The sequence below is a fragment of the Trachurus trachurus genome, assembly GCF_905171665.1.
Source record: "Trachurus trachurus genome assembly, chromosome: 21".
In the NCBI taxonomy this organism is placed as follows: Eukaryota; Metazoa; Chordata; class Actinopteri; order Carangiformes; family Carangidae; genus Trachurus; species Trachurus trachurus.
In genome coordinates this window covers 27,947,370-27,967,366 of record NC_139899.1, presented here as the reverse complement: position 1 = coordinate 27,967,366, position 19,997 = coordinate 27,947,370, and the positions used below count along the sequence as shown (strand labels likewise).

The 19,997-nt window shown below is 41.0% G+C and overlaps 1 protein-coding gene across 1 annotated transcript; it reads left to right on the top strand.

Annotated features, from left to right (window-relative positions):
• Positions 1-495: 495 nt before the first annotated feature.
• rubcnl (rubicon like autophagy enhancer) lies at positions 496-17,881 on the top strand. Its single transcript, XM_083997080.1, has 17 exons — positions 496-534; positions 4,092-4,212; positions 8,323-8,725; positions 9,469-9,683; positions 10,385-10,482; positions 11,001-11,364; positions 11,468-11,513; positions 11,608-11,713; positions 13,542-13,678; positions 13,761-13,825; positions 14,444-14,483; positions 14,628-14,705; positions 14,865-14,985; positions 15,616-15,677; positions 16,305-16,461; positions 17,530-17,620; positions 17,708-17,881. The coding sequence occupies exons 2-17, from the start codon at positions 4,092-4,094 to the stop codon at positions 17,818-17,820; spliced, it is 2,217 nt and encodes a 738-aa protein (XP_083853206.1). The 5' UTR covers positions 496-534; the 3' UTR covers positions 17,821-17,881.
• Positions 17,882-19,997: the final 2,116 nt, after the last annotated feature.

Genomic DNA, 19,997 nt, shown 5'->3' with positions numbered 1-19,997 from the left:
CAGCAGGTGCCTTCTGTCAGGCATTTATAGCACATATTTCTGCTGAACACATGGGAAATTGTGTAAGATGCACCAATGTTACTTATAGACAGAGCATGTAACTGCTGTGGTTTGCAAAAAAAAAAAAAGTCCTGACTTTCTTTACAGGAAGAGAATGAGAGTGAAGTAGTATCCAAAAATAAAAGCCTGTGTTGATGCAAACTTCCTGTCGTCATTAAAGATCCCGACACAAGAAGAAATAAGGCCTTAAAGATTACAAATGACGTTAATACATGTCTGACATTTGGACGGTTGTGTGGTGGTTGGAGGAGGAAAAGGTCAGAGGTCTTGTTGTGCAGCATGAAGAGAGTTTTTTGCCCTCTCAGTTCTCAGGAGCTGCTCAGCCACAGAAAACCACTCTTAAATACAGGAAGTGCTGATAAACAAGCCACCGCTTCCTTTCTCAGTGTGTCAGTGTTTGGATGAAGACTCGTGTCAGCGCCTGCGGACACTGACAGCTCTCCTTGCTGCTGCTTCACTCAGTTTACAACAACGGTGAGTCTCTCTTCTTTTCTTTTTCTAACATGTTCGTTTTTGATTCATTTTATTTTCTTTTTTTGCTTCATTCGGTGCGGCTCGGCTCACTGCATTTTGCTTCTACTAAAATCGTAAACATCTTAGTTCTTATCTCTCAATCAGACGACTTCTGCACTCACACAGGAAGCTGCTGCCGAATCAGCCTGATCAAGTGTAAATGAAGTCAATAGAAGTTTGTATTACAACATTTATTGTTACAATTCTGGAAGTGGGAGTATTTTTTCTTTTTGCCCCTCTAGTTTGTCTTTTTGTTGAAATTACATGTGAAATTAATTTTCATAGGGTTTTTATTATTGTTATTATTATTATTATTATATCTCATTGCTGCATGTCAAATCAATGATAATGAAAGGAAGTGAGGGTGCAGTGCTGTATATAAACATTAGACTTTATTTTGTGTTTATTTAGGACAGCATCTTCGTTGTGCATAGAAACCACAATTTGTATTACAGTACATTCAGTCAGACCACATACAACAGGACAGTTTTAACAGCACGTCTCTCTGTTTCAGAGACAGTTTCACTGGAAGGTTTTAAAGAGCAGCCGAAATTCCCCTGAACAGGTGGACGTCCCAGACTGAGGTTTATAAAAGCAGAAGTTTAGACTCAGGGCCCCACAATGCTGGAACCGGGAGAGGACGCACAATCACTTTTTGAACATTCATATTTTAAAGAGGAACTATGCAAGATTTTTACTTTAATAAAACAGCTTCAGAGTAATAGTGATGTAACTAGTTCCAGGGAGAATGGAGGCTCTCTCAACCTTGTAAGATCAGAGCCTCCGACCCGGTGTCCCAGGCCAGCTCTCGTCTCTGCGGCACCGCCACACAAACGTAATGCGCCCCGTAACCCCTGATCTCTTGTTTATGACAGATAAGACTATACACAAATATACACATGGTAACATGGTAGATGATAAAAAACGTTATCCACCGCTCCATGGATTGATTTCTCACTGGCTTCGCTGAAAACAAATGCACATGGAGGAGAGGAGGGTTAGAGACACAGAGGAGAAGAGACGTTCAGAAATGTATAGGTAACTTGTAGCTGAACAGTGATGTTGCAGGACCAAGGTTGGGCTCTTTAACATTTACTGTGGTCCAGTATGATGATACAGGTGACAGTAAGGAAACGATGGGCAGAGATGACAGACAGGCTAATTCCCCCAAGATTACAGTCTTTTTAATATATGCAGCAGCTCTGCAACAAGAGAAAGATTGAAACCTGCAACTTCAATGTAAATAGTGTAAAAAAAAAAAGAAAAGAGAGACAGTTGAAGGAGCATTACAGGATGGCTGGGCAGTGGGCATAGCTACCGTCGGGGGGAGGAAGTTCATATGGGGACAGAGTAGGCTAGCCACCCCGCTCTGTGCCCAACACATGCACACACAAACAAACAAACACACACACACACACACACACACACACACACACACACACACACACACACACACACACACACACACACACACACACACACACACACACAGCAAAGTAACCAAAAAGACGTGCAAAATTGCCACCAATCACGCTTAAAGGGGAGTGTGAAGCTGATGTGAGAAACTCTGAACATCAGTCCTTGTTGCAACACTTTGCCTATGTAATTAGTTTATTTTGGAGGGAAAACAATAACAAGAAACCAAGGAAACTAACACAAACCAACTATAACAAAAGGTTCAGGACCTAGGATATAGCTGACGTCATTCACACACACCGCCACGTCAAACAATAAAACATTTAAAAGGGGGGTTACCTGTCGGCCTACATCAAACAATTCTTCAATGAGGAAGTGGGAGGGATTCACAGCACTATGGTGGCACTACGACAGGCAACTAGGCTACTGGTCACATACAGTTAAAACTAACCAACTAATATCAGTTAACCTATTGGAAATAAAATCATATCGAACATCAAACAGAGTAGCTTCAGGCTGAAGTTAAAACTACAGCTAACAGTACTATAGCTTAACAGTAAGTTTGAAACCGACAAATGTCAGTAGCTTGACTTAGGAGTAGAAAGCTTAGGCTACATTACAGCTAAACGGTAAAGTAAAGCTATAGTTTTAACGCCAACATTAGTTAGCTTAATTCAAAATTAAAAACATAACTTAATTTGACGGGAACTTCAGAAGTCTGACAATAGCAGCAACTTAAATCTGAAGCTAGAAAGCTAAACATTGTTTTAAACATTGTTATATCATTGTCATATAAGCTACAGTTAACCCTTGCTGGTCAAGAGGGGTTTTGGACATTTTGACCAGCCTGACCTGCTCCAGCTCAGCCGCTAGAAACCAGCTAATTAATAAATAGCCTACTGTAACCTAATTAAAATTATAACATTACAGCTAAACAGTAGCCTAGCTTCAGGCTTATAGTTAAACAGCAAGTTTGAAACTGACTAACATCAGTTAGCTTAATTGCTAAAGCTAAAGTTTAACTTGAAACAATCAAATTCAGAAAATACATGTAAAAGAACAGATAGATAGTGAGTTATGGAGTGAAACTGGTAGACAACACATTAGAAATGGTTAGAAATTATTCTCCAAGGCCTGGATACATTTAGATATATTTGTTAACAGGATAGTTCAAGGTAATATTGTTGCAATCTTGTGTTACATCCTCTGATGATTCAACCCCTCAGAAATCTTAAGATCTTAAGACATAGTCTACCTTATTTTACTATTTGTCACATTAGGATTGTGACGCACACGTTACCCTTCACTTCTTGACAAATTGTGATTGTGTTGCTCCACACTGGGAGTGACGAAGGGTTTGAAATGGTGAAATCCCCAAAACTTGCGAACACCTCTAACTGATCAGCCTCCAGTTTTTTTTTCTTTATCCTGAAACACTTTAAATCATGCATTAAAGGGACAACGAGGAGTTTTGGAAAAGCGAAGCACACTACATTTATGAGCCTCCGCACGCACCGTGAAATTCTTTGACCGGCGCAAGACAGACTCATGTTTTCATTCATCAAGAATTAAAGTCAGAGGTTCAAAGACGATCACATACCGTCATAGTCCCGACCATAAACGGCGATTCGGCGGCGTTATTCTCATGACTCGCCACGAAACCGAAAGTAAAGAAATGCTGGTCGGCTCAACCAGCATTTCCACCACCACTAATAATAACAAAATAACGATAGAGACAAAACGATGTATTTATCGAAAATGGGCCCATTAACAAGTGTGGGCAGCGGAGATTCATCCACATTAACGTGAGACTTCTTTATAACCAAATAGAAACTCCTCGTTGTCCCTTTAAGTAGACTAATGTCCATAAACAGGCTTCTGTCACTGTTTTAATCATCAGACTTTGACTCTTGACTGTTAAACGCCTTGGAGAGGTGTAGCCTATCTTAACCAGGAGGAAATGATCAAACTTCCTGCTCAAACAGAAAGAAAGGATGAAATGTGGGACGAACCATTTCTTTGATGTCCTTGGACGACATCACTCAGGAAGTTTGCACCGAAGCTGATTTCATTGGGAAACTTTGTGTTTCTTCTTGTGTTAGATGAGAACCTGCAGGGCTATGTCCTCGTCCTCTGTCTCCAGGTCCGGGTCCGGGTACGTCAGCTGGTGCGTGGACACAGAGTCACCAACACCTGTCCCCACAGCTCCAACACTGACAACAGGTAAGATCCACAACCACACTGTCAAAACCAGGGACAGAGGCCTGAAGCACCAGGATTGTTTATAATTCAAATGTATATGTTTATTGTGATATGTTGATTGATTCTAGACAGTTTCTTATTCTACCTCAGGCACGATAAGTTGGTCACTTTATCTGATTTCATAGTTGTGTAACAGAGTTTCATAATGTTAACCTACTTCTCTTATCTATTCAGTGCACCTGTGTTTGTCATGCTCACATTTACCACTCTGGCACATTATTTTCCACAACCAGGATAAAATTGATCTTTTATTTTTATCAGACAGCTCTTTATTTGTCATAAACACTGTAAAAACCCAATGAATGACATTTTGGGCTAACCAAAAATATATTGCTGAATCAATTTCTTGGTGTGGTATCAATTGACTGAACCTTTTAATCTATGTTGGAACGATCATTCTTTGGAAATTGTTATAAGAACTAACATATTCAAATCCTGTGAACACCCACAGTTACTGTAGCTGTTTGTTCAATTAAAAGACATAAATCCAGTCAAAGAGATGCTGGCTGTCAGGTGACATTTCATATGAGTGACTCGTTCAATCAATGACAAATTTATTTTTGTCTTCAGCAGTGTTGGGAACGTTACTTTTAAAAAGTAATTAGTTATAGTTACTAATTACTTCTCCCAAAAAGTAACTGAGTTAGTAACTCCACTACTTCACTATAATAGTAACTAGTTACCAGGGAAAGTAACTATTGCGTTACTTTTTCTTTCTTTTTTTTAAAGCAGAAGTGAGTGATCCGGTCGTTTTCGCTAATGCTGCGTTCCAGGCAGGCTTTTGAAATCGTAAATTACAGCTTCAAGTCACAACTTACGACTTTGTAGCGTTCCAGGCAACCCACTCGTGTTTTTCCGACCTGTTTTACCGGTGAAAGTCACTATAACGGCCACTCGTAACTTCCGACCGGTGAACTCGTACCAGATCGAACTGGTACCACTTCACGGTCGGAAAAATACGAGTTTCCTTGAACGCACCATAACAGTCCTCGTCGCTACGTCACCACATTCACGGCGTTCCTTGGCTGCACACACAGCCCTGCATGCCGTTCTCTCTCCTCATTGGATAAAAACTGTAGGATACGATAAATGTTTTCTCCTCGGCTCAGAGCAGAGCAGAGGGACTGAGAGACCCGTGTTTCAGTCCAAACACTCTATGTAAGTGATTGCTGTCGGAAGATATAACTATTTAAGACTTATATTAACACAAATATATCACTCACTTCTGCTTTAAGTTTAAATATGTCGAAGAATTTGGATTTTTTTCCTCTCATTTTTAAATTGTATTTTATTGTTTTCATATATTTCACTGATCGCAATTATGGAATGCGAGTGTGTGTTTTATTGAAAGCGAGGCTGGTGTGCCTATGAAAATAGGTTACAGTGGGTTTTTTAAGTGCTGTGGCTACAAGCAAATCTCATATTGAATTTGTCTCTGTACAAAGACAACAAAGACCTTTTTAAATGTGAAAACAGCGGAGACCTATTCAAGATTTGCGTTTAATAACAGGCGAAACATCGAAATTAATTTATTCATGGCCACATTAAGTGAAATTATTAACTTTACCGATTATCCATCTGATTATCTGTCCTGCTGCGAGCGCACAACAGGGTATCAGCGGATCCTTAAAAAGTCTTAAATTCATGTATCTAAAATTAAGGCCTTAAAAAGTATTAAATTTATTAGAAAATTCTAAGATGGTCTTAAATATATAATACACAGCATCATAAAATATGTATGCACTTAAACTTTTATATGAAATAACAGGGTATGCGCGCGGGGTCTTAAAAAGTCTAAAATGTGAAAATCTAAATTTTAGGTCTTAAAATGTCTTAAATTTGTTGAATTATTGTGTTCAAGTCTTAAATAATTTTAGACAGGTCTTACATTTTCTTATGCCCACCATGGGCGAGCATTTCACTCGCATTTGCCCCTAAAAAAAACAAACATGTGTGAACCGGAAAAATTACAAAAAGAAAGAGCACACGATTGGTCAAAAACTACAAATCCCACAATTATCTGGCCTCAACAAAAACAGTAGTTAGTGTAAGTAAGGGAGAGTGGAGCTGTAGGTGAAAAGAGGAAACAACGCCACGTCTGGTCCTGTTCTATGTTGTTCGTTCACACCGTCACCGTTTATTCGTTACGTCCGCGGTGTAAAAGGCCGTGACGCAAAGACGCGATTAGGCGCGAGACGCGGTAGACGCGACTTTTTTTTTTGCGACGCAATACACCCGATTGTTTTATGGCGACGGGACCCTCGCGTCTTCGTCCTTTTCATCGTGTTTGGTGGAACGCTTTTTTTTCGCGCGAGCTTTTACGCGCAACCAAACGCGAGATACGCGAGAAATGCGATTTATCGCTCGTTTTGACTTTGTGTAAATTCGCGTCTTCACGAGCCCGCCCATTTTCACTACAACAACAACATTTCTGCTCTCACCAACCATGGTTGAGGTCACAACGCTGCTGTAGCTGCTCTGGAAGAGTTCCAGCTGATGAGCTACAGAGACTTTAGAGTCAAGAGGAGCAGTGCGTCACTGTGTCGGACTGTTTGGATTTAATGAAGAAGCTGCACAGAGTCAGGTGAGCAGAAGCTCAGGACAAACACTTCGCCCCGGGACATAATGTAGCTACACCTCACATGTTCTTGTCTTTTACCTCAGGGAGATTAAAGTAGTGTCTGTTTCCACTTTCCCTCCGATCTCGGCAGCTTCCCTCTGCTAGTCTGTGTGTGTGAGGTTAAACTGCGTGCGTGTGTGGTTTGTGTACAAACTGAACACTGCCTCTGATTGGCTTAGCATGAAACCTTACTCTGCCTCAACCAATCATCATCACTTATGCGGTTGTCTCGTCCCTCCCTCCTCCCCCCTCCCCTCACCAAAGGAGAGGAGGGAAAAACAACAACAGTTTAGCAGCTTCTGTGCAGTGTTGCCAACTTGGCGACTTTGTCGCTAAATCTGGCGACTTTCCAACCCCTCTTGGTGACTTTTTTTGTCAAAAGCGACTAGCGACAAATCTAGCGACTTTTTCCCGTGATATTACAAACGTTTCTGGACCTGAAATCACGTTATCACAGCTGTTTTCAACGAGCAGCGGCGCTGCCGCGGGCACTCACAGGTAGTCAGCCTACACACAGTAGTGTCACGGTCGGAGCTGCCTCCGCTGCATTCAGGGACGCACTGCTCCACGCCACAGACATAAAGAGCGCCGCTGGCCGCTGCCGCCGACAACCGGCAACCCCCCCCCCCCCCCCCCCCCGCTGAGATAATGACGTCATTTAGCGACTTTTAGCGACTTTTACAACAGCCAATAGCGACTTTGCTTACTGAGGAGTTGGCAACACTGCTTCTGTGTCTGAGATGAGCCAAGTCGGAGGACAACGGCTTCACTGAGTAGTTTGTAACGCGCCTCATTTAATTGTCGGTAACGGTAACGGCGTTGTAACGGTGGAAATAGTAATTAGTTAGATTACTCGTTACTGAAAAAGATAACGCCGTTAGTAACGCCGTTTATTTTAACGCCGTTATTCCCATCACTGGTCTTCAGTGAGACGTTTTCATCATTGCTCCTGTTTTAAAACTCAACTCTTCCTCCATCTTTTCCCATTATCTTAATTACCGTGGTACAACATTCATCATCATGTTCACCACTCTGCTGCTCTAGCTACTGTTAAATTCCTGTCTGTGAAATCTGGCCCTTCTGTACCTGTCTTGCTTTTAATTTGGAATATCTAGAAGTTGTAGTAGTTGTCTACCAGCAAGCACTTTTTTTAATCTGTTATTTTTGCCCAGCAGGTAGACAGCACCGTAGCATTTTCTTCTTTTGTCTTCTTCTTTTTAAATTATTTTTATGAATTGTGTATTTCATTATTTGTCCTGCTTTTATTTCCTTTTGTTAAATGCTGCTGTCACGAACGAATTTCCCCTGGGGGATGAAATAAAGTATAAACTAATCTAATCTAGAAGTAGAATTATTCTTTTGTCTCCAAGAATAAGACGCTCCGTCTTCCATCAATGATGACAATTGTTGAAATGTGTTGACAACTAAAACCTGCATGTCCTCCTCTCCAGAACAATCTTTTTGCCCAAACCATCAGTCCTCTGGTCCCGGGTCGGTGCCACTCCTCCTCCTGTCGCCTCCTGAAACCTGTGGAGGAGAAACCACATGTCCTCCTCCTCCTCGTCCTCGCCCACAGATACAACACAAGGCGTCTATACGTCCTCGTCGCTCCCGGACAAAAACACACTACAAAGCCGACCAGGCCCCGAACAGCCACGGTGATAAGGGAGAGGAGGATGATGATGATGCTGACAGGAACTTGAAGTCCAGGGAAAGCGACAGCAGGAGCCAGGAGGAGGAGGAGGAGGAGGTCCAGAAGCTGCTCCTCCTCCCCAGGTGCAGCCCGGCCGTCTCCAAACACCACCGGCCCATCTCTTGGCACGGAGAAGACCCCGACACCTCTGATGCTACAAGGTAACAGGAAACTAAAAACTTAAAGGGATAGTTCACCCAAAATTGAAATTTCACTCATTATCTACTCACCCTCTTGTCGACTAAGGGCTGGGAGAAGTTTCAGAGTCCTCTGTGGCTTCTCTGAGTTACAGGGGGTCTCGGCGTAGCAGTGCATGTCCATATAACGGTTGCAAATGGATACCAACTGTCTTGGTAACAAAAAGACACACCAAAAAACATCCAAATACCTCCATGCTGCTCGTACGTAATGTCCGTCTTGTATTGAAGCCCCGAAATGCGAAATTGTCCCGAAAAAAATTAAATAAGTCTATATTTCAAGCTTGTTTTGTAGCGGAAGCTTCTCGAAGCTCCTCTTCCCGGTTCGTCAAATTTGACGAACCGGTTGAAATATAGACTTATTTAATTTTTTTCGAACAATTTCGCATTTCGGGGCTTCAATACAAGACGGACATTACATACGAGCAGCATGGAGGTATTTGGATGTTTTTTGGTGTGTCTTTTTGTTACAAAGACAGTTGATATCCATTTGCAACCGTTATATGGACATGCACTGCTACGCGGAGACCCCCTGTAACTCAGAGAAGCCACGGATAACTCTGAAACTTCTCCCAGCCCTTAGTCGACATGAGGGTGAGTATAGATAATGAGTGAAATTTCAATTTTGGGTGAACTATCCCTTTAAGACTTTTTACTTAAATGCATTAGTGTTAAAACCAGTTTTAAGCATTAACTCCCTCCTGCAGCTCGGACTCTCCCTCCCCTGCTGCTGAGTCACTGTCCCAGGATCAGTGTGGACAGGAAGTGGAGTCCAAACCCGGTCCCCCGGCCCAGGAGGAGAAGAAGAAGCAGAGCCACTTCCTGACCTCGCTGTTCCACCGGCCCTTCAGCGGACAGCGGGGATTGGCTGACGAGCGCAAAGGGCGACGCACAAGCAGCTGCGATGCCTCTCACACACCAGGTAGGACAAAATGCTTAAAGGGATAGTTCAACATTTTGGCAAATTGGCCCATTGCCATAATCCCTATAGTCTTAGCAGTAGGTCCGTTACCTTTAATTGTCGGTGCAAGCTATTCTTAGAACGGTGGAGCAGAGCCACGAGCTGCTCAGAGCTATGTTACGGAGGCTCATGGGATTTCTTGGTTTCCCTCATCAAACTCATCAAATACACAATCCAACAACTCCACAACGCTCTGGTGGACAAGTTGTGACCTGCACATTCATCACGCTATGAGATAATAACACAACGTTACCAGACAGAGTTGTTTTAGAGATAAATTCATGCGCGTTCCCTTCAGGGGCAGTTTTTGCAATTACCTCGAAAACGACTCTCTCGTAATGCTCCGTTATTATCTCATAGCGTGGTGAATGTACAAGAATCAGTACAAATCAGTAAAAGTACACAAAGTGAGTAAGTACAGGCCGTTTCTGGACCATTTTATACACAAAAGAAGAGACATTGAAAGACAACAACAATGTTTTTCATTATTTGCAGTCTAAAACTAAAATAAATAGAGTAGAGTAAATGTCATTTGACTTGGTGTCGCTCTGTAACCTGTGAGCTTCACAACTGTGTCAACAAGAAAACACTGCACAAAAATGTACTTTGAGGATGAAACATTATTTTTGTGTGTCTGTCCTTGTGTGTGTGTTTTGTCTCAGGCTTCTCTACCTCAGCTACACACAACAAACAAAGAAGTCACAGCAGTATCACAGAATTCCCTGCAGACATCTTCAAGACCAGCTGTGAGCTGGAGAAGGTGTGTTGACAACTTTCAACTTTAGTTTAGTTTAAAGTTTAGATTAGATTATTTGCACATTATATATTATGTTATATAATTATTGCTGTTTTTACACATATATTTGTAAAAACAGCAAGAATAATAAACAGTTTGTACGTTATGCAGGAGAGAGTGGAAGCCAAAAAAGGCTGATGAAGAAATATAGGCTACAGTAGAAACAACAATAGTTACCTTCACAATTTTAAGGTTATATTAAAATTGTATTAAAAATGAGCAAAGACACCGATTTGCATATACAAAAAAAGTGCTACAAGTCTTTGCTAAATTAGATGTGAAGATTTTCATGTGTATTGATTGAGGGAAGTCCAACAATAAGGAAGATGAAAGTAGAACATTATAAACACAACATAGATAATATATCATAAAGAACCTGATGCATCAAAATTTACATTTAAATGAACCTCAAACATCTGGATCAGAAGATGCATTAGAGAATAATGATGATGATGATGATGTGTTTAAATGTGTGTTTACAGGAGAACGCTCACTTCGTGGTGGTGGACATGGTGCTGGAGGTGCTGGAGGGGGTGAAGTGGACTCTGAGCTCTGAGCAGCACACGGACACAACAGACACAACAGACACACACCGACACCAACACACATACAGGTACACAAGCTGTGCCGAGGACAGTCCGACGCGTGAACACGAACATAACACACAACACACAGAGAGCTGCAAACGAGGCACTGATGAGATATCGCACACAAACACACACTCCTCTTGTTGGACACACACGAACCGACACACGTGTGATGAAGAGGAGGACGACACAGGAGGCGAAGACGTTGAGCATCAGCCAAAGACGTTCTCCGTCCTCTCCTCTGACAGCGGCTTCGAAGGTAAACCGGCGTGACTGTTTGTACAGGTTTAAACACACACACACACACACACACACACTCACAGTGTGTATTTATTGTGTTGTATTGTGTGTTTTCATCCCAGACTGTGGCGTGGACACGACACTGACACCGAAAGATTCGCTCACAGAGTAAGAAAAGAAAAACAAACCCAGAGCACTGACTCATGTATTTATTATATGATGTCTGAATCTGACTGCGGTTTTCCGTTTTCCCACAATGCAGTGCGGAGCGGCTGGCCCAGCAGCTGGTGCTGGAGTTCAAGAGGACCTGGCTTCCTTCCCGTGAGCCTCAGCGTGGACGGCTGAGCCTCCGCAGCTCTCTGCAGGAGGTGAGAAGAAGAACACCACACATCATTCAGGCCTTTATCTGCTGTGTATCAGTGGCAGGAACAGGAACCACTTCCTGGTTTGTTATGATGCTCCGCCCACATCGTGACATCACACTCTTACAAAGAGCTTCTGACTCACTGCGCACAAACTCTGAACCTTAAACCTTTGTCTGTGTCGACAGGTTGGACTTTTGTTTCGTCAGTAGATCTTACAGATACTAATCATATATGATTTAACAATCTATGTGTCACGAGTCCCAGCAGAATCAGCACTGTGGTGTAGGTTTCTACAGTAGAAGTTGGATTCTCAGTCCATTTCTACTTTATTTATCCTTTACTTTTATGTTTGATTTTTTGATTTTCTTAATATGTACAGTCAGTCAGGTTTGGATAAATATAGAAACATTTGGTTTGGTTTTGTCAAAGATTTAATTTATTGGTTACAATACTGCAGTGAAGTGATGGGCTGACTCTGCTGATTTTGACACACGTGAAGGTTTTTGCACAAGTCTGAGAATGAGATCAAAGATGTTTCTGATGAGAAAACTGCATCAAAGTGACCGAGAAGAAAAACTGACTTTTTATTTCTCTCAGTTTTCCTATTAGAGAGGTTTAAGAGCACTAATGGAAAAAAATGAGCTATAAAGTTTTGCTGAAGTAAATAATGAAGTCCAGAGGGGTTGAAGCAGCAGCACAGTGGAGTTTACATGGTTCTTGTATAAAGTAGCAGCTCATTGGTCGATATTAAATATGACTTTTTTTTAACAGAACAGGACAAAAAAACAAAAACAGAATGTGTGAGCTGCTGCACTGAAAAAACTTTTTTTCTAGTCAAAACTAATCTCTTTCCATTTAAAATGAGACTCATCACCTAAAAATTAAAGCAGAAGTAAGTGATATATTTGTGTTAATATAAGTCTTAAATAGTTATATCTTCCAACAGCAATCACTTACATAGAGTGTTTGGACTGAAACACGGGTCTCTCAGTCCCTCTGCTCTGCTCTGAGCCCAGGAGAAAACATTTATCGTATCCTACAGTTTTTATCCAATGAGGAGAGAGAACGGCATGCAGGGCTGTGTGTGCAGCCAAGGGACGCCGTGAATGTGGCGACGTAGGGACGAGGACTGTTATGGTGCGTTCAAGGAAACTCGTATTTTTCCGACCGTGAAGTCGTACCAGTTCGATCTGGTACGAGTTCACCGGTCAGAAGTTACGAGTGGCCGTTATAGTGACTTTCACCGGTAAAACAGGTCGGAAAAACACGAGTGGGTTGCCTGGAACGCTACAAAGTCGTAAGTTGTGACTTGAAGCTGTAATTTACGATTTCAAAAGCCTGCCTGGAACGCAGCATTAGCGAAAACGACCGGATCACTTACTTCTGCTTTAACTTGTTTTTAGATCATTTTCACTTGTTTCAAACAAATTTTTACGTAGAATAAGTACAAGAATCTGCCAGTGAAAGCAAATTTTTTGTGCTTGGTATAAGAAAGAAAAACTTGCCCCACTATCAGATTTTTCTACTTATTTCAAGTGAAAATATCCTTGAAAGAAGTTAAAAAGTGTCTAAAAACAAGCTACTGTATATATGATGAGTCTTATTTTAAGTAGAATGACATTTGTTTTGACTAGAAATGACATTTTGACTAGAAATAAGACAAATATTCTTGGTAAGATTTTGAGTTTTTGCAGTGTGCTGTGGTTCACGTTTAGTTTGGATCACCTGCAGAAGCACATTTTCATAAACTAGAAGATAATACTTTTTTATCTTTTGTCTTCAGTCAACTTCCATTAAGTCTCTGCTTTCATCTCGTCTCTGTTGCCGTTAGTTACCGGGGACAGGACGTGTGGCGGCGAGCAGCGACAGCTTCACAGAGGAGATCAGGCTGAGGACCAGGATGCGGGGCTCTCTGAGCTGGGCGCCTCCTCGCTTCCAGATCATCTTCACCGTTCATCCCACGCTCAGGTCGTCACCGTGACAACAAAGGCTCAAAGACTTGGAAATACTAAGACACAAAGTCTGACTCTGTGATTGTTTCCTCCTCCAGACGCAGCGAGGTCGTCGCCTTACAGCACTTCCTGTGTGCCGGCTGCGGGACCGAGGTGGAGCCCAGTGAGTAGATACCGGTCTGTAGAGAACCGGCTAGAACCGGTTCATCAAGACAGACACAGAACCAGGCGCCGTCCAGGCTGGTAGAGAAATACAATGAAGATTACATTTAAAAAACAAACAAAAACATATTATATACTGACCTGAAAGTCATTATTTAATTTGAATTAAACATCCTCCAGAGAAACAGGACGATATCATAAACACCATTTCAAATTAAAATACAAAATCAAATGTTCAAATTAATAGATCAAGAAACTTAAGTAAAATCTCCACAATGAATAAATAAACAACATGTAATTATAAAATAATAACCACCTTGTTCTGGTGATTTCTGATGTTTTATTTATTGGTTGTTTTATTATACTTATTTTTATTTAACTTTATTTTATTTTATTCAAATTGTTCATTGCAGTAATTCATGATTCTGCCACTGAGCGGCGCCGTTGTCTCACAAGACAGCAACGTTTCTTTTTACTACAATAACTCATTGAGAGGAAAGCAGCTCTTCTCTGTTCCCTGTTCTCTTTATATCATTATCATCATTAAGATTTAATCATGTCTTCATTACATCCTATACACAATTTTGGGTACAAACTAACGAACTCTCTATGTCACCAGGATACATCAAGAAGCTGCGTTACTGTGAATACCTGGGCAGGTGTGTGGAGTAATTTCTGCTATAAAGACAAAACACAGATGAACAAAGGAGCATTCACAGTGATTTCTTACAGTTCTATCACATTAAGTTGCATATTTAATGAATACAACATTAGATAATTAACATTAATGACTTTGATCACAGGTATTTCTGTGACTGCTGCCACAGCGGCTCCGAGGCCGTGATTCCTGGTCGAGTTCTGTCCTGCTGGGACTTCAGCAGGTACAAGAAAAATATATAAATATACTGTATTAAAAAAATGATTCATGTCAGTTCAGGTTTTACGACTGCAGCTACTGTACAGTAGGCCGGAGCAGGACTGTGTGGACATATTGACTCCTGATCAGATCATAATTGTATGAATTGATCTTCCCGTTGTAGATATCCTGTGAGCGACTTCTCCAAACAGCTGCTGGACTCAGTTTGGTTTCAGCCTCTGTTCGACCTGAGCTGCGCTGGGAAGTCGCTCAGCAGCCGAGTGAAGGAGCTCGACAGGTTCAAGGTGAGTTCAACACAATTTCACCATCATAATTATTATTACAGTATTATTATTATTATTATGATTTATTACCATGGTCATTAACAGAATTTTGGGGATGATTACTTTTCTGCCAAACAATTGATATTTTCTGACGAGGTTCAACCCACTTATTTAAAAAAATATTCTTAGTTGTTATCCTTGATTACTATAACAATAAAATTGCAAATGTTGACCTTTGTTATTGATTAATCTGCTGATTATTTTCTTGATTATAACATTATAAAATCTTAAAAAACACACATTAAATCAAGAACCTGAAATATTAAATTCACTATATTGTTGGACCAATGCAAGTCTGGAAATCTTTAATCTCAAGGTGATATTTTATTTCGACTTTTTACAGCTGTGTTTTTGATTATATCCTGTTATTATATGTCTTAAACGTTTTTATTTTGGCTTCTGTCCTGGATGAGGTTCATGCACTTTGACCTCCACTGATTTGTTCTCAATAACCTGTGAGGAGTTTGTCCAGTATTTGTTGTTTTTTTCACCACAACAGACAACACAACATCTGAGATGAATCTGTGTTTTCTGTCACTTGTTTCTCTTCACCTTCATTTGTCTGTTTCCTCCGTCTGTTGTTCCCTTCAGGAGCTGCAGGAGCAGCTGCTGGGCATCATCAAGCTGCTGAAAGCCTGTAGATTATCTGCAAGGTACAGACAGTTTCTCACTTTCTGTCAACTCTGAATATCCCTGTTTCCTTCTTCAGACAATGTTCATTTAACAAGTGTGTAGGACATGAAAATATCTTCTCTCTGGCGCCATCTAGTGGCGTTTTTTAAGAAACACACAGCAAATACATGAAACATACACCGGCCAAATCATTAGAAGGTTTAAGTTTACTATGTTTTCGGTGTCATGTTTTTTTTAAATCACAGTCAATTTATTTAAAGGAATAGTTCACTCAAAATTGAAATTTCACTCATTATCTACTCACCCTCATGTCAACTAAGGGCTGGGAGAAGTTTCAGAGTCCTCCGTGGCTTCTCTGAGTTACAGGGGGTCTCGGCGTAGCAGTGCATGTCCATATAACGGTTGCAAATGGATACCAACTGTCTTCGTAACAAAAAGACACACCAAAAAACATCCAAATACCTCCATAGTGCTCGTATGGACATGCACTGCTATGCCGAGACCCCCTGTAACTCAGAGAAGCCACGGAGGACTCTGAAACTTCTCCCAGCCCTTAGTCCACATGAGGGTGAGTAGATAATGAGTGCAATTTGAATTTTGGGTGAACTATTCTTTTAAGTCTCCTTTGTCCTGTGTTTGTGTGTCAGTGTGATGACCGAGTTGGAGCAGCTTCCTGGTCACCTGATCTTCCAGCAGCCGCCGCTCTTCTCCATGGACGACTTGCTGAGGGTGAAGAAGGGTCAGCTGGTGGCGCTGGCCCGCACGGTGCTGCACGCCGCCATCGGCCATGTTGAAAGCTGTGAGGTCAGTCTGAAGCACAGAGTTTCTGTGTTATTGTTATTATTCCTCTAACTCTCAGCTATGAAGTCTGACCTTTGACCACCAACATCTACTCAGTTCTTTGAGTCCAAAGTGTTACGAATGGGAGTCAAGTCACCGTTTATTTATAGAGCACATTTAAAACAACCTCAGTCGACCAAAGTGCTGTACATTTGCAAAAGCACAATATAGTTAATCATAAACACAACACAAGGGATATTAATCATTCGATTTAAAACAAATTTTGATTAAAAAGGGAGAATAAAAAGAGAGTAAAAGAGAGAGAGAGAGAGAGCCAAGATTACTCGCTTAGCTGGGAGTGAGCGCCAAGGAGAAAAGATAGGTTTTTAGGAGTGTTTTAAAATGAGGTTTGATCACCCAAATCAATTTCTGGCAGTGTGTTTCGACATGCTCCAATGTCAAGAAGTACTTGTCGATCATATACCAGCAAGGCAGAGGAATCTTGGCACAGAAAGCAAAGTAATGCAGCAGCAAACACACTTAGTAGAGCTGGTAGACGGCAAGCCGCACACGCTGGCGCCATCTTGGACCGGATTGGACCGGATGCTCATATGTCAGGAAAACCACAAAACATCAGATTCAGATTCAGAAAAGTTTATTTGTTCACATAACACATACACACACACAGAAACATGCACGGCCAGCCATACACCTATAGCAACATTTCTGGGCAACAAATTGAATCGAAAGCAACTGGATTTGTATCTGTCTAGGAAGACGTTTCGCCTCTTATTTAAGGGGCTTCATCAGTTCGCAATTTATCGGTCTGACTAGACAAATACAAGTCCACTTTCGATTCAATTTATTCCCCAGAAATAACTATGACCTGGATAAATGAGAATATAGCAACAACATATACGGTCCACAGCAGTGAACATACATAATAATAATATAAGAACCTGACTACTAATTCCTGCCATGATTCATTTAACAATCAAACAACTGAAAGAGCAAAGGAGTTTGAGTTTGAGGATATCCAGGTTTTAGGACTTGAGGACTAAGAATTTCCTCCTCTGTTCTTCTTCCACACAGCTTTGTCTGGCCCGAGGTTTCATCTGTGAGTTCTGCCGAGACAGAGACATCATCTTCCCCTTTCAGAGCAACATATGTCGGCGTTGTCCAGGTGAGTGCTGAACTGGTAACATTTTTTTACTGACTGTACCATCTGACAGATCAGCTGTGTAATCGTTAACCTCTGTCTTCCTCGCAGTGTGCAAGGCCTGCTTTCACAGACACTGCTTCGTGGAGAAGAAGTGCCCGAAATGTGCTCGGATACAGTCGCGGAGAAAACATGTGGATGGATCCCGGACGTGTGACAGCTGAGCGGCTGCGGCTCAACGTCCTCATCTGCTTGGACTTTATATCAGACAGTGTTGAGCTGCACATCATGAACAACATCTCCTCAGTTTTTACTTTTTCTACTTTCAGATGCGTCATATTTCCTGTGGAAATAAAAACTGGTAAAAGAGTGGTTCTTTTTTTGTTGTTTGTTTGTAAATCAGTTGTTCCTAGTGTTTGTAACAACCTGTGGACTGAAGGCTCATTAATGCTCTACACAGGATAGACATGCAGATGCAGACAAAGCCCACTGTCAACCCTCTGTGTTCATTTTGAGTATTTCTGTTCATATCCTGGAACCTTACAGATATGAACCAAATGTGAAAGACTGTGCAAGTTGATGAGAAAATTTGAAACGATGAAATATAAATGATGTTACCTCATAGTAAAATGTAAAATAAAAAAAATAAAAAAATATATTATATATATGTATAAATAGAGATTTAAAACCACTACCACATAAACTTTTGAGTTAAATTGTACAGTAGTAGTGGTAATTGTACATGAAACCATCACACCTGCTAAAATTATAATTCACTAAACAATGTGCAAGAATATGAAATTTCCTAAGCAACTTAAACGTTACTGGAAAATGAATAGTTCAGTTTATATGTGCAATCGCACAACAAGCCAAAAGGAAAATGGCTCGTAAGAATGTCGTCTTTATTATTATAAGTTTATATAGTAACACACTGGCGTTTCTGAAAATGTGTATTATTATAATATAATATTAGTATTTCTGAAAATATAATGTGTTGATCAGTTTGTGTTTACATCAGGGTAACAGGAAAAATAACATTTTGTCTGTAGGAACAATGTGAACAAATTACAAACACAAGAAAATAAAGTTGATCAAATAGAACAAAGTAAATGTGACTGATGCAATTAGCTTTAATGAGGATGCAACAGCTCATCTCTCCATAGATCAGTGTTTGTTGATGAAAATGACTGTTTACTGTGCATCACACTTACCTGTGGCAATCAGCATACCTGTAACACACACACACACACACACACACACACACAAACGATTGACACCTATGGGGTTTAATTTGCCATTAACTGCTCCTAATGGCTGCAAGCTGGACCTCTCCTGACAGGAAGCTTGTTCACACCTCCATGGCTGAGGGTCACATGACAACAGGAGGTGTCGCTGTAATCAGAGGTGTGAAAGAAAACAAAACACACAAAAACATATGATGCAATCACTGTTGAACAGAAGTCTTACATAATGTTTGTCATGACACTGAATTAAAAAAAAGTTTTATAATAACAACAATTTACATGTGTAATGTAATAGGTATGAGGTGTGAGGTTTGATCAACGTGACCTCAGATCTACAGAGGCATCTACTGTCTGTAACTGACTCAAAACTTATACTTTTCTTCTCACTCTCAACTTCAACTTCAGCTTCAACTTTTATTCATTATGTCCCCTGGGGGGGGGGGGGGGCAATTTGTTTTGCAGTAGACAAGCAAAGGACATGGAGATAACACAAACCCTGAAACAAACACATACAATTACGCAAACCACAGTTTCATCAACACAGGGATGGTCATCCGCAATGCACAACCACAAGTCAACAATAGAAAGGTGAATGTCAGTAGTACAGTATAATCAATATCTATATAAATATAAAGTGCAACAACAATGCATGTAAAAAATAAAAAGCATGTGCAAGCTGATATAAACAGGAAGTAGAAAAATAATTTAAAATAATTTAAGGTCTCAGTTTTTGCTTAACCAGACGACAACACAAGGTTGTTTTAAGGCCCTGAGACCCTTTAACTAAAGTAGTAGTAGTAATTGAAGTAATAATAATAATAGTAGTACTAGTGGTAATAATAGTCAAGTGCTGCGTCACCGGCAGCAGCACCGCCCGCTCCTGCTGCAAAGAAAGCACACTGCTTTTTTTTTTTAGTCGGGCCGGGCCGGGTTCGGGTAGATAATAGGGCTGAAACGATTCCGAGTAATTCGAGTACCTCGATTACAAAAAATGGTCCGAGGATTTTTTTCTGCCTCGAGGAATCGTTAATTTAATTGTAGTTCAAGCGGCCACACGGACTACTTTCAATGTGGCACAACGTGCGCCGTAACGTAACCGTGCGGGGCTCCCCCGCGGCCGTCCGGGGGAGCCCCGGAAAAAAAAACAGTTGATTCTA

What these genes read in the sequence shown, in the direction of transcription:
- rubcnl (XM_083997080.1), top strand. Translation starts at nt 4,092, where the DNA reads ATGAGAACCTGCAGGGCTATGTCCTCGTCCTCTGTCTCCAGGTCCGGG. An exon ending in GCCATGTTGAAAGCTGTGAG is followed by an intron (nt 16,462 to 17,529) that starts GTCAGTCTGAAG and finishes TCTTCCACACAG; the next exon opens with CTTTGTCTGGCCCGAGGTTT. An exon ending in CATATGTCGGCGTTGTCCAG is followed by an intron (nt 17,621 to 17,707) that starts GTGAGTGCTGAA and finishes TCTTCCTCGCAG; the next exon opens with TGTGCAAGGCCTGCTTTCAC.